We start from the raw sequence: 17,500 nt of genomic DNA, 5'->3' as shown, positions 1-17,500 counted from the left end.
GTTTGGGACGGACCGGGACCTGGGCGAAGGACCACGGAAATGGTGTTAGACCTTTACAGTAGGGCCTTTACCCATGATGCATCACTTCCACCCACCCTGACCTTACCCACACCAGACCTGTTGTGGATTCCACCAATCACTGAGTCACCGCCGTACTCTGGATTTAACCAAAGTGTTTGAAGTGCACAATTGATTTAAACTCTACAAAACCATTTCCACCACCTCATTCGGCATCAACCAAGAGATTAGTATTCAGGCGAGATACTCGCGTTTAGATTAAGTCCCCAAACCTTGAGATTCCACCACATCAACCACAAACAAATCAATCAATCAACACCATCGTTATGAACATTCTCACACTAGCGGACTACTGCTATGTTAGCTACATGCTAACTACGTGCTAGCTCCGAGCGGGTACCTGGCCCAGCGTTTGCTTGGGGTCTGGAGGAAGAGGTCTGTTTGGAGGCGCGGGTCTGACCTGCTGCTGGAGGTATTAACGCCGAAAGGAGAGAGAGGAAGAAAGCAGTGCAGGTGAGGGAGCGCAGGCACACTGACGGAGAGACGGCTAGCTCCCCCACCCTCATGTCAGGCCAGCAGGATGCAGGAAAGCCGTGACATGGATTAGATGTTCTCGGTGCACCGACCACACTGCTGCACTGACCACCCTACAGCATGTTTAAAGCTAACCCCTGGAGGCTGAGCTAGCCCAGGCCTAAATAAAAAAAAGGTTTGGTTCCTGGTGGTTGTCAGTTGAGGTCATGGGTACGTAGGGAATTTATTTTAATTTTTATTTTATTTTTTCCAGCGGCAGCGAATGATAGGTAGGTTGTTTTCATTTAAAAACAAGAAAATTCGCTCATCCTTGTACAGGATGAAGAGGTGCTGTACAAAAACGTAATTATAGTTTGCATCAAAAAAAAACCTCATAAAATAATTTGGGTCGCACATAAATTGACAGGGTCGGTCGGAAACCGGAACCAAACAAAAAATTTTTTTACGCCCCAGACATCAAGAACTCTTTGAATTCTGAACCGTAGCTTTCAAAGCCTCCCTGCTGACTGAATTTCAAGGGGTGTGCACACTGCTCCTACAAACACCAGCACCCAACTATAGAACGTTCATTGAAGCCTTCAGGATCCTCATCATAAGACCCATGCTTAAGGACAGCCAGCCAACTCCACACGAGCGGCAGAATCCCTCTCTGTCTCCCACACCGGACGTCCCGCCTCTCTGAGAGAGTCAACACTTCCTTGCGTTTAGAAACTTGGTCAAGCAGCCCTTTGACATTTCTTTGTAGCTTCTTTCACTTCTGAATCTTCTCAGCTTCCCCTTGTAACTGGCACTTTGGATCAAAGCATATCCTTAAGACAAAATTTCAGTTCGTGTTATTTCTCTAAATGTCACAACACGGGCAGTGGAGCCCTTACATATTATTACAGCAGCGCACATGATTTCAAAAGGGACAACTCATTAAATACGTGAGCCAAAGAGGTGGGTATCGTAGGGTACACCATAGGTGTGACGTAGGGTTTGCTGTAGGTGCCCGTTGCTCTCTACGCTCGGGGGTGTTTGATTTACATTCTGGACATTGATTGGCCACGCCAGTAGCCATAGGCCGACGGCTAGTGTCCCACCGGGCCCACGATGTCACAACATGTCTCCGAGGAGAAGTACGAGGCCTGTGGGGTAACTGAGGACCCTGACTCACAGGTCAGTCGAACGCAGAGAGCAGACGCTGTTGTGTAAGCAGAACAACAGGAAGTAGACCAGCCTGTGGTTGTGATTGGTCAGTGGTCAGCAGATCTACGTCTGCTTTGAGAGCATCATACCAGCTGTGCTACCTTGTGACTTCAGTTTATGGACTGGGACCCAATGAAGAAGAATGGAATAATTCCTAACTGTGGATTCCTGACGTCCTGAGCGCCTCATCTTTGCTTGCAATGGTACAACACAATGACACCACATTACGATAAGAAGCTATTTTACAACACAGTGATACAACACCATGCTAAGAAGCTATGCTACAGTGCTCTGCTACAACAGACAAGACAAGGTGATTAAGCTGTGCTTATCTGCAGTGCTGATAGGCTAGCACCATATGAGCCATGCTACTGCTCGATAAGAGGGTCTGATTGTGTCACAGCTTAAATTAGACTTTTGATTTGTAAAGTCGACGACTTTACAAATCAAACAACGTTATTTCCTCCGAATCCATTTTGGTTTCAAATGTGTGCACTTTGCATCTAGGACAAACGCTAGACAGACAGACAGACGGACGAGGAGGCCGTGGTGACAGCCAGTGACTGTACCTGATGGCCGGGGCAATAGGGGTCGGGGGGGAGTGGCTTGGAGGGTGCAGTGCGGCGCTGGAGAGAGGGAAGTCAATAAGTACATAGCAGCAACAGCGCCTTCTGTGGTAGATACTGGTCACTGCAAGGGCCTTTTCCGATTGGGCAATTATCAGAAAAATGTAACCCGAGGTAAATCAGAAAACAAATATAAGGTAAGATGTACCCAGTTATTTGCAGATTGGACATTGAGGTATACATTTAGGCAATAGTTTTTCTTTTTGTTTTTAGTTCATGGTAAAAGCTGACCACTTTCAGGTGAAATGAAACTTCATTGAGTTCCTCAGCGACATTTCAGGAATCCGGTTTTGTTTTCACTTCAATCGAAAACGAAGACCAGATTTAACACTCAGCAGCATGATGTCAGTCGCTGCGGTATAGTGCAGCAACACACCCAGAACCCATGTAGACACTAAACACCTAGAAACTCATGGACAAACAACGCAACGCAACGCACACTGCTCTAGATCTGAGCAAACGACTGTGAGCGACTACAGCCGCAGAGACAGACTGACCTACAAACAGACAGACCGACAGACAGACAGACAGACCTGCAAACAGACCGACAGACAGACAGACAGACAGACAGATAGACAGACAGACAGACAGACAGACAGACTGACCTGCAAACAGACCGACAGACAAACAGACCGACAGACAGACAGACAGACCGACCTACAAACAGACCGACAGACAGACACATCGACAGACAGATCGACAGACAGACAGACAGACAGACTGACCTACAAACAGACAGACAGACAGACAGACAGACAGACAGACAGACAGACAGACTGACCTACAAACAGACCGACAGACCGACAGACCGACAGACCGACAGACAGACAGACAGACTGATCTACAAACAGACACTACTGGTGGTGGATAAGTACTCTGATACCGTCCTGAAAAGTAAAACACCCTCGGAAAACTGTATTTTGATCCTGCTATAATCATCCACCTCAGATAAAATCTGTAGTAGGAAAAGTACTACTCGCTTAGCTCAGTGTTGATTACCAAACTGCCATTCTCCCTTAGCGCCAGCAGGCTCAACAATAGGAGTACTGTCAAAAGTAGTAATGTAAAGTTACAATACAAGTAGTACTGAGTACGTTTAAGTCTTTGATAAAGGGTAGAAAAAAGTTGAACAGATAATCAGTTGTTGAGTAAAAGTACTTTCCACCCCAGTACACGACTAGAAACAGACAGGCTAACTATTCCCTCGGGAAACTAAAGACTAGCACCCTGTGTTAGCATCTAGCACGTTAGCACACAGAAGCGGACGCTAAACGCTAAGCAACAGCTGGACGGGGTTACCTGGAGCTTCTTAAGCTCAGGGTCAGGGGGGAGGGGCTTAGTGGGAGGAGCAGGCCTGTCATGAACCTGATAGGAGAAAAAGCAGATGCTGATCGGCCAATGAGAAGACATGCAGAGGGGGGGGGGGGGGGGGGGCTGATCGCTGCCAGATGGGATCAATCTGTCAGTCGAGCAGACATGTTAATGGGAGGAGCGAAGCGGACCGATGACGTTTCAAACGTCAGTCAGGTTGTCGTGGTTACCTTGTTGGCGGGCGCGGTCAGGGGGATGTCTCCGTGGCCGTTCCACTGGTAGCGGAGCGGCAGCACCTGCTCCCCGTTGCAGTCGTCCACTCGCTCCGTCGCCGGAGTCCTGCCCAGCAAACAGCTCGTTAAGCAGCTCGTTAATCACCTCTGATACCCCCCCGGGCCCCGGCCTGAAGGAGCTGCGATCAACCCCTCATGAACCTCTATCCCTCGGTGAGATCCACCAAGGGTGACCTCTGACCTCTATCACATCAACAAGGGGGACCTCTAACCTCTATCACATCAACAAGGTTGACCTCTAACCTCTATCACATCAGCAAGGGTCACCTCTGACCTCTATCACATCAGCAAGGGTGACCTCTAACCTCTATCACATCAGCAAGGGTGACCTCTAACCTCTATCACATCAGCAAGGGTGACCTCTGACCTCTATCACATCAGCAAGGGTGACCTCTGACCTCTATCACATCACAATCAGAACACACGCTACATGGTAGTGGAGAGCTAGCACGGGGATCCTTTAAATTTTCAACCCAAACGGTCTTTAAACAAAGAATCAAAGAGCTGTCATTCTTCCAGAACTGTCCCTCGACTGTCCAACCCCAAACACAACACAGAGTCCTACCTGCTGTCCCTCGACTGTCCAACCCCAAACACAACACAGAGTCCTACCTGCTGTCCCTCGACTGTCCAACCCCAAACACAACACAGAGTCCTACCTGCTGTCCCTCGACTGTCTCACCCCAAACACAACACAGAGTCCTACCTGCTGTCCCTCGACTGTCCAACCCCAAACACAACACAGAGTCCTACCTGCTGTCCCTCGACTGTCTCACCCCAAACACAACACAGAGTCCTACCTGCTGTCCCTCGACTGTCTAACCCCAAACACAACACAGAGTCCTACCTGCTGTCCCTCGACTGTCTAACCCCAAACACAACACAGAGTCCTACCTGCTGTCCAGCGGCTGGGCATCAAACCCGGTCCCACAGTCCTCACAGTGGGCCACACTGCATCACGCAAACCGTCAACCAATCAGAACTCAGCCTTTAACCAATCACCCAATCAGAGTTCAGCTAGACCCTGAATAGCCCCGCCCCTCACCCCCCCACACCCCTCTTACGCATTTATTATGTGTTGTACGTCGTGGCCCTTAGAAATAGTACTTAGCATTGTGTAGCGTCTTATGCTCGGCACTTGGGTCTAGAGCTGCAACAACAAATCCATAAAATGATGTGGGGGGGAGGGGGGTGAGGGGGGTGGGGGGGGGGTTACCGGTTGTGCTGGCGGCTCTTGTTGAAGGGGCCCCCGGCCCCGAGACACAGCAGCCCACGCCGGCACCGCGGGAACCGCAGCATGAGGAAGAGGAGGACCACGGGCAGGACGAAGAGGAAGATGACCAGCAGGGCCACGCGCACCGGGTCCGTGCCTGGAGGGGGGCACACACCCCGTTACACACAGAGGGGCCCTCACAAACACACACACACACACACAGACGCCCTCACACACACACACACAGACGCCCTCACACACAGGGGCCCTCACACACACACACAGACGCCCTCACACACACACACACACACACACACACACACACACACACACACACAGAGGCCCTCACACACACACACACACACACAGAGGCCCTCACACACACACACACACACACACACACAGACGCCCTCACACACACACACACACACACACAGAGGGGCCCTCACACACACACACACAGACGCCCTCACACACACACACACACGCCCTCACACACACACACACACACACACACACACACACACACACACACACACAGAGGCCCTCACACACACACACACACACACACACACACACACACACACACACACACACACACACACACACACACACACACAGAGGCCCTCACACACACACACACACACACACACACAGAGGCCCTCACACACACACACACACACACACACACACACACACACACACACACACACACACACACACACACACACACACAGAGGCCCTCACACACACACACACACACACACACACACACACACACACACACACACACACACACACACACACACACACACACACACACAGAGGCCCTCACACACACACACAGAGGCCCTCACACACACACACACAGACGCCCTCACACGCACACACAGACGCCCTCACACACACACACACACACAGACGCCCTCACACGCACACACACACACTCAGAGGGGCCCTTAAACTCAGAGGGGCCCTTAAACTCAGAGGGGCCCTTAACCTCAGAGGGGCCCTAAACCTCAGAGGGGCCCTAAACCTCAGAGGGGCCCTTAACCTCAGAGGGGCTAGGATGGAGGTGTCCCTGAGCGAGACGCCTCCCCCTCACTGCTCCTGACCCGCTGGCTGTCGCCCTGCGTGGCCGACTCCTCCGTCGGTGTGTGTGTGAATGTGTGCATGATGGATGAATCTGTGTGTGAACGGGGTGGTGTGTCTGGGGGGGGGGGGGGTCCTTACTTCCGGGGGTCCGGGAGGGGCCGCTGTCCACGCTGCCCCCGTGCCCGGCGTAGCGGCAGTCCGGGGGGGCCCAGCCCGCCTCACAGTGGCAGTTCATGTTGCTGTTACACACCTGACACACAACACACACAACGACCGCACGACACACACACAGAGTACACACAGGTCTGAGAGGAGCGCTGTGGGTCCGTGTTCCGCGTCCTCGTCACCGCGCCGCATCGCTCTAATGCTTTATTACTCTTCTTACTGCCGTGGAGCGCTCCGTTCACTGGCAGGGGCCTTCCCGACCGCCGGCGGGGAGTTATGTTTCGATAACTGACCGCGGCCAAGTGTATAATGACCGCTGTCAAGGGAAGTGGATTCTGTGCCTCTGATACACGTCTTTGGTATCACTCCGCAAGTAGTCCGGTAATTAATCAACCCCAGCGTCCCCGGTTGCTAAGCGACGTCAACGTCTTTGCCGGACTATTTCTCCGCTGATCAACGCTACGAAAGGTCATTGTAAAAAGACGTGTGAAGCAATTTTTTCGTTGAGGCAAGACGCCGTGTAATAAGCGGGATAACGTATAGGACGTCGCCGGTCATTATAGAAAGTATTTTCGACGGGCGTTCTGTACATCATCCCTCACAGACTGTACATGTATCTCATCATCAGAACGTTAATATTATAGATATCAAGCCCCGCTGGACTCACCCCGTGGCCGTAACACTGCCCCCGGCACTCGTCCACCCGGAACACGGACACGTGCTGACACCGCTGGTCCACACACGCCTGGACGCACAAACACACAAACGCACACTCACAAATACACACAGACACACACTCTCTGGAAATAAGAGTCCAACGGTTTGTATCTGTCACATCCCCCCTCTGGGGTCCAGAGGGGGGGCCCTACATTGAGGGGTCTAGAGGGGGGCCCTACATTGAGGGGTCTAGGGGGGGCCCTACCTTGAGGGGTCTAGAGGGGGGCCCTACCTTGAGGGGTCCAGAGGGGGGCCCTACCTTGGGGGTCTAGAGGGGGGCCCTACCTTGGGGGTCTAGAGGGGGGCCCTACCTTGGGGGTCTAGAGGGGCGCCCTACCTTGAGGGGTCTAGAGGGGGGCCCTACCTTGGGGGTCTAGAGGGGCGCCCTACCTTGGGGGTCTAGAGGGGGGCCCTACCTTGAGGGGTCCAGAGGGGGGCCCTACCTTGAGGGGTCTAGAGGGGGGCCCTACCTTGGGGGTCTAGAGGGGGGCCCTACCTTGAGGGGTCTAGAGGGGGGCCCTACCTTGGGGGTCTAGAGGGGGGCCCTACCTTGGGGGTCTAGAGGGGCGCCCTACCTTGGGGGTCTAGAGGGGGGCCCTACCTTGGGGGTCTAGAGGGGGGCCCTACCTTGAGGGGTCTAGAGGGGGGCCCTACCTTGGGGGTCTAGAGGGGGGCCCTACCTTGAGGGGTCTAGAGGGGGGCCCTACCTTGGGGGTCTAGAGGGGCGCCCTACCTTGGGGGTCTAGAGGGGGGCCCTACCTTGGTGGGTCTAGAGGGGGGCCCTACCTTGGGGGTCTAGAGGGGGGCCCTACCTTGGGGGTCTAGGGGGGGCCCTACCTTGGGGGTCTAGGGGGGGCCCTACCTTGTGGGGGCCGCAGGCGGTGCCCTGGGCCACGCTGGCGGGGTCGGACACGTCGTCCCCCAGGTCCAGGTAGGTGCCCCGGCAGACCAGGTCGCTGTGGTTGAACTGCACCTTGGTGGTGAGGATCTCCGCGCCGCTGGACAGAACCGGCCGCTCGCTGCCTCCCTGGCACTGGAGCTTACCGCACAGGACGTCCCTGGGGAGGACACACACACACACACAACATCACACACACACAACATCAGAACACACACACACACACCGTCATACACATGATCACACACAGACACACACACACACACGATCATACACACACAACGTCACACACACACACACACACACACACGTCATACACGTGATCACACACACACACACACACACAACATCACACACACACAACATCACACACACACACACAACATCACACACACACACACACACCATCACACACACACACACCGTCATACACATGATCACACACAGACACACACACACACACGATCATACACACACAACGTCACACACACACACCGTCATACAGATGATCATACACACACAACGTCACACATACACACACACACACACACACGTCATACACGTGATCACACACACACTACATCACACACACACACACAGTCACACACACACACACACACACACACGTCATACACACACACCTCCATACAGAGATACACACGCTTACTGCACAGAACACACACAGGTGGGGGAACACACACATACAAACACAGACACGCACATCACAAACGCACACACATACATAGGCTTACCACACAGCTTGTCCCTGAGGGACAGAGCAGCGTCATAAACACACACATATACACACACACACACACACAAAAGATCACACACACACACACACACACACACACACACACACACACACACATGCACACCTACACACACTGTATAGTACCGGGTGTTCTTACGCGCTTCTGCAGGCGATGTAGGAGCCGTTGGACGTCTGGCCGCAGTTGCCGTATTTATTCCCTTGTTTGTTGACCGAAGAGAAGCAGAGGGGCGGGGCATGGCTGGCATCTGGACAGACAGACAGGCAGACAGACAGGTGGACGGAGAGACACAGAGACAGGCAGACAGACAGGTGGACGGAGATACACAGAGACAGGTAGACAGACAGAGAGGTAGATATACACACAGACAGACAGACAGACGGACAGACAGGTAGACAGACAGGTGGATGGAGAGACACACAGACAGGTAGACAGACAGGTGGACGGTCTTCGTCACACTCATAAAAACAAATAAATCCCGGCAAAAAGTGTTATCTTGTTTATTTTTGGAGTGTTCACGTGTAGTATATACTAAAACAATTATTCATGTATAATAAAATAACTGTTAACTATACTGCAGCATGGTCATTGGTTATGGAGCCCAGACCCCCACCCAGACCCCCACCCTGACCCCCACCCAGACCCCCCCTGAGTGTGACTCACTGGCCCCCCACAGCGCCTGGCACTGGGAGCTGAGGCCGGCGCAGAAGCCTCCGTAGCAGTAGGAGGCGCTGTCCTCGCACGGCTCCCCGTTCTGCAGGAACACGTTGGCCGGGCAGTGGGGCGACGCCCCCGTGCAGAACTCTGGGAGGTCGCACTCCCCCAAGGGGTCCCGGCACGGCCACCCCGCCGCCCGCAGCTAGAGAGGGGGGGGGAGAGAGAGGGGGAGGGGGGGGAAGAAGGAAGTAAGGGAACCGAATTCTCCATTATTGGCTCCTTCTTTGTGGTCTGGTCTGTGCTCTTCTGGAGAACTTTCTCTGGAAGATGCTGACCTCAGACTCGCTGGAAACCACACAGCACTCCCCTGACTCTGAACCGCAAGGGTGTGTGTGTGTGTGTCTGCGTGTGCGTTTGTGTGTGTATTTGTGCGTGTATATATTTGTCTCTGTGCGCAAATGTGGAATTGAACTGTGTGTTTACGTCTGCTGGTAGGTGTGTTTGTCTGTGTGTGTGTGTGTGTGTGTGTGTGTGTGTGTGTGTGTGTGTGTGTGTGTGTGTGTGTGTGTGTGGGTGTGTGTGTGTGTGTGTCCTACCCTGCAGTCCTCACAGCAGGTGCCGGTGGCGGAGCACTGCGCTCCGGGCTGCAGTCTGCAGGTGGAGGCGTTACAGCACGGGTCATCACACTCCTGACCAATCACAGCACAGAACCCGACCGTCACAGGGAGAACACGCCCCTTCTACAGCACATCATGGTGTGATGCTACTGTTATCATGTTATCATGTTAGCATGCAGCGTAATGTTAGCATGTAGCGTGATGTTAGCATGCATCGTAATGTTAGCATGCATCGTAATGTTAGCATGTAGCGTAATGTTAGCATGTAGCATGATGTTAGCATGCAGTGTGTTACATCATGTTGTATGATCGCTGCCTCCAGCAGGTAACAGGGTTAGCATGTAGCCTGATGTTAGCATGTAGCGTGAGGTTAGCATGCAGCATGATTTTAGCATGCAGTGTGTTATCAGCATGTAGTATGTTCTCTACCACCTGCAGGTATCCTCTTAGCATTTAGCCTGATGTTAGCATGTAGCTTGATGTACAGAACCAGACACAGATTTGTGCATGTGACCAGTGTCTGTGCTATTGATAGTTTGCACGTGCGGGTCAGTCCACACGGGGACCAGTCCAAACTGGGACCAGTCCACACTGGGACCAGTCCACACTGGGACCAGTCCACACTGGGTTGTGTTGAACAACATAAATCTGACCTGAGCAATAAATCTGAGTTGAGCATTAAGGCTCACAATGAACAAGGCCTCAGTAAAGTAGTTGTAAGCGTTGGATCACAGTTTAGTATTTGCCACACTGGATCCTCCTGAGATGGCACAATCTGATTGTTTCTGTATCTCAGGATATTGGGCAATAACCCATGATTGCGATCTCAAACTCGGGATATTGTTTTTATCGCAAAATGTCACGCGACGGTCGTCTCGTCACGCTCATAAAAACAAATACACCGCTACTAAAAACAAATAAATCTCGGAAATGAGGAAGGAATGAATAATTTCCTCTGGCGCTCTGTGGAACTCCCCAGTGAGTCTAAACGGTCTCCTCTGTTCAGACATCACTCTGAGGTCATCCACAATGTAGCGTGCTGTAAGCATTAGCTCTGCCGCCAGCGGTTGTCGCATCAGTACGTTGCATGTCATTAACATTTAGCACGATGTTAGCATGTTGCATATTGTTAGCATGTAGCATGATGTTAGCATGTTGCATGACGTTAGCATGAAGCCTGTTTTTAGCAAGTATTAAGATGTTTCGCAAGTTTTGTGTTGTTGGCATGTAGCATGATGATAGCATGTAGTGTGTAATTAGCATGTAGCATGATCTTCTCATGTTTTGTGTTATTAGCATGCAGCATGATGTTAGCACGTTGTGGGTTGTTAGTATGTAGCATGAAGAAGGCATGAAGTTTGCTGTTAGCATGAAGCATGTTGTTAGTATGTAGCATGATGTTAGCATGTTGCGCGTTGTAAGCATGTAGCACGACGTTAGCATGCTGCGTGTCGTTAGCGTGTAGCCGTACCTGCAGCAGGCCGCAGTCACACTCCTCCCCCTTCTCCACGTAGAGGTTCCCGCAGCGGGCTCCCCCCAGCAGCCTCTCGGGCTGGGGCACGTTGAACAGGCACATGCCCCCGCCGTGGCCCAGGCTCAGGGTCAGGTCCTGGGCGCTGCAGCTGCTGAACTGCTGCCCCGGCATGAACCTGGGAGGGGCCAGAGGTCAGAGGTCAGGAGGGCCGGGGAGCCGGGTCTGGAGAGCCACAGAACCAGAGGTGATATGAGTGGACGCAGTACCCAGCACGCCCAGCAGAGGGCGCCAGCTACCTGTGTGTGTGTGTGTGTGTGTGTGAGTGCGTGATTGGGTGCAGTACTCGGCAGGCCCAGCAGAGGGCGCCAGCCCCTGTGGTCGGATGTGGATCCAGAGGCCTGGCGGTACTGAGCCAACGGACGTGTCGCGGGATATTGCTGACTCATAATCACTTCCTTATTAAGGATGATTATAATGAAACAATATATTAAAAAAGATAAGATAGCCAGTGTGGCATGCTACAACGCAAACATGCTAGCATGCTAACCAGGGCGCTGCGGGGGGCTCCATGATGAGGCCACAGACACGCCTTGTTAAACAAGTACTGGTACAGGTAGTACTGGTAGTACTGGTGCTGGTGGTGGTGGTACTGGTGGTGGTACTGGTGGTGGTGGTGGTACTGGTACGTACCCCGTGGAGGGCTCCATGATGCAGCCCCCCTGCCGCGCCTCGTTCAGGCACTGGCAGCGCCGCTCGGCCGTGTCGTGGCTCATCCCCAGGTTGTGGCCCAGCTCGTGAGCCACGGTGGAGGCCACGCCCAGAATACTCACCAGGTGGTCCTGGGACACACGGGCAGACAGACAGACACACAGACGGGGTCAGACAGACACACAGGCGGGGTCAGACAGACACACAGCTGGAGAGACCGTCAGACAGACAGCTAACCAGTTAGACAGACAGGTTAGCACACAGACAGAAAGATAGGTAACCAGAGAGACAGACAGGAGACCAGTCAAACAGACAGGTTAGCAGACGGGCAGTCAGGTGAGAAGTCAGACAGACAGACAGGTGAGCAGTCAGACAGACAGGTAACGCACCACGTTGACTCCTCCTGACCGGTCTTTGGAGCACATGGACGACTGGGAGGCCATCCCCACCGTGGTGCCGTCGAAAGACCCCCCCCTACACACACACACAGGAACGCACACACACAGAGACACACACACACACAGGAACGCACAAACACACACACAGACACACACACACACACAGGAACGCACACACACACACAGAGACACACACACACACCCACACACACAGGAACGAAAACACACACACACACACACACACACACAGGAACGAACACACACACACACACACACACACACACACACACACACACACAGACACACTCACACACACACACATAACACACACACACACACACACACAGACACACTCACACACACACACATACACAGGAACGCACACACACGCACAGACACACGCCCACACACACACACCAGACACACACACACAATCAGGAACGCACGCCCACACACACACACACACACACACACACACACAGGAACACACACGAATGAACACGCACATGCACACATGCACATACACACAAAGTAAAGTAAATGAACATGAACAATACATCACTAACATCCTCTCAGTGCACGCATCATACAGCTACTAAAGGAGCTCCATCCTGATGACTGAATGAGGCATGATGACGGACAGGTCGCCCTGCAGGTGAGGCCTGTCCATCATCATGATGTTTGGCTGAGGGGGCGGGGCCTCACATGACCAGCTGGGCGTTGTCATGGTGAAGGCGGGGCAGCAGCTCGCGGCTCCTCCACTCCAGGAAGTGGTTGAGCGTGTCGGCGGGGCTCCGCTCCACGGTGATCCGGTCCTGGTCGCTCCAGATCTCCAAACCCACCAGGGCCACGCGCACGTTCAGGGGCCGGTAGAACTGGAGGGGGGAGGGAGAGGGGGGAGGGGGAGGGAGGGAGGGAGGGAGGGAGGGGGAGGGGGGAGGGGGAAGAGGGAGGGAGGGAGGGGAAGGGGGGAGAGAGGGTCCAGATCACGGTGGTATATCCAGCAGGTCTAGTGAAACGAGGTGAACCCTGAGGAGCCTGTCTCACCCTCAGCAGCCTGTCTAAACCTCAGCAGCCTGTCTCACCCTCAGCAGCCTGTCTCACCCTCAGCAGCCTGTCTCACCCTCGGCAGCCTGTCTCACCCTCGGCAGCCTGTCTCACCCTCGGCAGCCTGTCTCACCCTCGGCAGCCTGTCTCACCCTCAGCAGCCTGTCTTACCCAGTCCACCTGGTTGGCGATGTCCAGCAGGCGGTAGATGATGGTCTTGTTGCTCTTCTGATAGTTCACGTACTGGATCAATACACAGATTAATGAGGATCAATAATACGTACTGGATCAATACACAGATTAATGAGGATCAATAATACGTACTGGATCAATACACAGATTAATGAGGATCAATAATACGTACTGGATCAATACACAGATTAATGAGGATCAATAATACGTACTGGATCAATACACAGATTAATGAGGATCAATAATACGTACTGGATCAATACACAGATTAATGAGGATCAATAATACATACTGGACCAATACACAGATTAATGAGAATCAATAATACATACTGGATCAATACACAGATTAATGAGAATCAATAATACATACTGGATCAATACACAGATTAATGAGAATCAATAATACATACTGGATCAATACACACATTAATGAGAATCAATTATGCTGCATGAGGCTATCTCAGCAAGTACTTTGTATAATTACATTGTGAGAACATTTCTTAATGAACTGAACCAGCGAGTTAGTATTAAAGAGCATGTTGGAGACGTCTTCAATTGAGCAAATGAGATCTAACCTAAAACCAAATTTAAAGTACACACACACGATCATAGACACAATCATACAGACAAACTCATAGACACACACACACACACACCCTCATAGACACACAGCCACACACACACACACACTCATGGACACGCACACACAATCATTGACACACACACGTGCACAGACACTGACCTCCTGATGGTCGGCCACTAGCACCAGCTCGATGTACTTGGTCTCAGAGACGAGGTCTCTCCTTAACTGTACCAAACAAACAAAGGTCAGAGGTCAGAGGTCAACCCCAGCAGCCAGCAGGTCAAAGGTCAACACAGGTCGGCCATCAAATGTAAATAAATCAAAGTATCTTTGGAGTACGATAAACAACGCACAATAAACGATTATAACAAACTGTTACTTATAAACATTAAAAATACATAAATGAACAGTAAATACAGTTGGTCATCTGTAAAAGAGGTTTGAATACTTCTGGTTGTCAAGGCAACACTAGGCCCCTCCCGCTCAGTGAGGTCATCCCCACATTAAGGTGGGGGTTCCCCTCTAATGCCTTGCTCCACGGCCCCGGGGTAGCCCTCCTCACCCTGGGTGTGTGTGGGGCCGCGTGGAGGGGGGGCACGGGGCCGCGGGAGACCCCACAGTCCCCCGGACCAGAGCCCTCCAGGGGCCCGGTACGGTACATCAGGTGGACTCCTGCTGCTGCTCCTCCTCCTCCTCCTCCCCCCTTTCCCCCCGCGGGGGGGTCCGCGGGGCGGAGCTCCCAGCTCAGCGTGGCGTTGAGGGCGACCACGCCCCTGTGGAGAGCAGATGCTGCGTTTTATTATCCATCCGTCTCGGAGGTCCGAGGACGTTGCCTAGCGACACGCACAAACACGCCCCTTTTCCTCGGACGGCGAACTCGCCTTCTCGGTTGAACTCAAAATTCCGAGACAGAATTCAAGATGGCTGCGCCCATTGTGACTTGAAGCATGACCTGTTTTCATTGTGCTTGGACCGCTTTGGTGGTTTAAATGGCAATTTCAATTATTATTCAATTATCGGGTTGCTTTCCGGGTGGCGTCCATGTTTTCCTCCAACGACCGAGCGAAATAATAAAACGCTTGAAGTGGGGGCATGGCGTCAGATCCGAGATCCGAGTCGGTTCGCAGAGAATACTAAAAGGCACCAAGAGCACAGCGTGGGTCCTCCGCCCCGAGGCTCTACAGCGCTCTGAGAGCCGCTGAGTCATGGCCTCAGTGCTGCGCTGCATGTGAGGAAACCTCTGAACACTGAGGGGCTACAGGAGAGAGCTTCTGCAGAGTCGTCAGATTCTGCCCTCTGCGTGATGCTGTTCACACAACAAAACCTTTTATATATAAATATGTATATATATATATACATACATATATATACATGTTTTGGTTTGCTGCTTCTGAACAAATCGTAGGGGTTCTTTGGGTCATACTACTCAAAACAGCTTAGTATGTATAGTGTAAGTTGTGTAACCTCAATACTATACAACTGAGGTTACACAATAAGAAGAGAACGTGACTGTGTGGTGACATCACAGCCCTCGTTATAACACAGCCAACCATCAGCCTCGAATGAGTACGACCCCGCCCAGCCTGTTTCTGATTGGCTCTGACGAGAAAGAAGAAAACAGATTCCTCCAGAATAACGTTCTCCCCGGTCAGGGTCTGATTTATAAATCAGAGATCAGGTGATCTGTGATGAAACACACGCTGGCTGTTGAGAAGGAGCACGGATTAGCCTACTTCTCAGAGGTCAAGGGTCGCAGGGATTAGCTAGATTAGGATTGGTCGGACGGACGCAGGCCCAGCGCAGAGCCCGGCACCTGAGGACCTGAAGGGGCTCACTGTGCTCCCAGCACGGCGCTCCAACACCCAGAGGGCAAAGGTCGACGCGTCACGCTTCCTACGAGGTGACGTCGCAGAAAGGTTTTCCCTCTTCCACCACCGCTGGAAGTTATGGTATTAAGTACTAAAACTTAAGAGTTTAATACGATTAAATCTGGAAACACGTAATATTACTAATCCGAGCCTCACTACTGTCACTGCAGCGTCGGCTGGTTATTACCGGGTCAGTACCGCCGGTGAGACTGGTATCAATGATAGTACTACAGTACTAGAAGTACTACTGCCCACTGATAGTACTGCAGTACTAGAAGTACTACTGCCCACTGATAGTACTGCAGTACTAGGGTTCGGGTTACTCCACCACTTTTTTCTGCATTTCGATCGCCAAAATGAGGGACCCGATACCTGGTACCATCAGACACTTATGTGTGTCGTAAAAAGGCTGCTGGCCACTGATTGGCCAGAGTGACGCCCCTGGACGAATAATGATGAGCGCGACGTCCGAGCCTGAACCCCGTCACCCGGTACCCGATACCCGGCATCTTTAAATACCAGCATCAGCGTTCAGTCAACAGTAGTGGTCGATCATTGACCCCGGCGGGATCAGCGCGCAAGGACACGCCGTGGACCGTGACAGAGGTGGAGGAGCTCCTGTGCGTAGCCCTGTCTGTTAATGTGTCGCGTGCACACGTATGTGTCGCGTGCACACGTATGTGTCGCGTGCACACGTATGTGTCGCAGTTTCGCGCATGCGTTATATGACCGCCCACGTTGAAGAGGTACTTTCTAGATGGGATCAGGACGTGCCTGGAGCCAAAGCGAGTCGTGCCACGCTAAGTGGTGGCGAGCGGAGCGGGTACTGTTGGAGGAGACAGGGCGTTAGTACCACTGCGGGGCTTGGTGGAGGTAGTATGAGGCGGTGCTGGTACCTGAGCCCGGAGCAGGTGCTCAGGGCTGCCCTGGAGGTCGGGTACCCTCTCACCGTGCCCTGGTAGAAGCAGTGGGTCTGAGGAACACACACACACATTATACCACTGGGTCTGTGAGTGTGTGTTTACATCAGGGTCTGTGAGTGTGTTTATATCAGGGTCTGTGAGTGTGTGTTTACATCAGGGTCTGTGAGTGTGTGTTTATATCAGGGTCTGTGTGTGTGGGT

At 52.5% G+C, this 17,500-nt stretch overlaps 1 protein-coding gene across 9 annotated transcripts in view; it reads right to left on the bottom strand.

Annotated features, from left to right (window-relative positions):
* adam15 (ADAM metallopeptidase domain 15) overlaps positions 1–17,500 on the bottom strand; it is a 35,582-nt gene that overhangs the window by 1,794 nt on the left and 16,288 nt on the right. The window contains exons 5-24 of one of the 9 annotated variants that reach the window (XM_030358968.1): positions 17,274–17,350; positions 15,072–15,282; positions 14,669–14,734; positions 13,904–13,975; positions 13,391–13,560; positions 12,677–12,761; positions 12,270–12,418; positions 11,577–11,754; positions 10,085–10,177; positions 9,495–9,690; positions 8,970–9,078; positions 8,023–8,218; positions 7,111–7,188; positions 6,417–6,528; positions 5,187–5,340; positions 3,908–4,016; positions 3,666–3,731; positions 2,310–2,366; positions 419–484; positions 1–19 (exon numbers count right to left, since the gene is read on the bottom strand). The exon at positions 1–19 is cut by the window's left edge and continues 121 nt beyond it. In XM_030358968.1, the coding sequence (XP_030214828.1) occupies positions 1–19; positions 419–484; positions 2,310–2,366; positions 3,666–3,731; positions 3,908–4,016; positions 5,187–5,340; positions 6,417–6,528; positions 7,111–7,188; positions 8,023–8,218; positions 8,970–9,078; positions 9,495–9,690; positions 10,085–10,177; positions 11,577–11,754; positions 12,270–12,418; positions 12,677–12,761; positions 13,391–13,560; positions 13,904–13,975; positions 14,669–14,734; positions 15,072–15,282; positions 17,274–17,350 (2,263 nt within the window). The remainder of the gene's footprint in view (positions 20–418; positions 485–2,309; positions 2,367–3,665; positions 3,732–3,907; positions 4,017–5,186; positions 5,341–6,416; positions 6,529–7,110; positions 7,189–8,022; positions 8,219–8,969; positions 9,079–9,494; positions 9,691–10,084; positions 10,178–11,576; positions 11,755–12,269; positions 12,419–12,676; positions 12,762–13,390; positions 13,561–13,903; positions 13,976–14,668; positions 14,735–15,071; positions 15,283–17,273; positions 17,351–17,500) is intronic. The other 8 variants (XM_030358969.1, XM_030358972.1, XM_030358970.1 and 5 more) reach the window with 8 other exon arrangements.

The sequence above is a fragment of the Gadus morhua genome, chromosome 6 (genome assembly GCF_902167405.1).
Source record: "Gadus morhua chromosome 6, gadMor3.0, whole genome shotgun sequence".
In the NCBI taxonomy this organism is placed as follows: domain Eukaryota; kingdom Metazoa; phylum Chordata; class Actinopteri; order Gadiformes; family Gadidae; genus Gadus; species Gadus morhua.
This window is presented reverse-complemented; position numbering and strand designations above follow the sequence as displayed.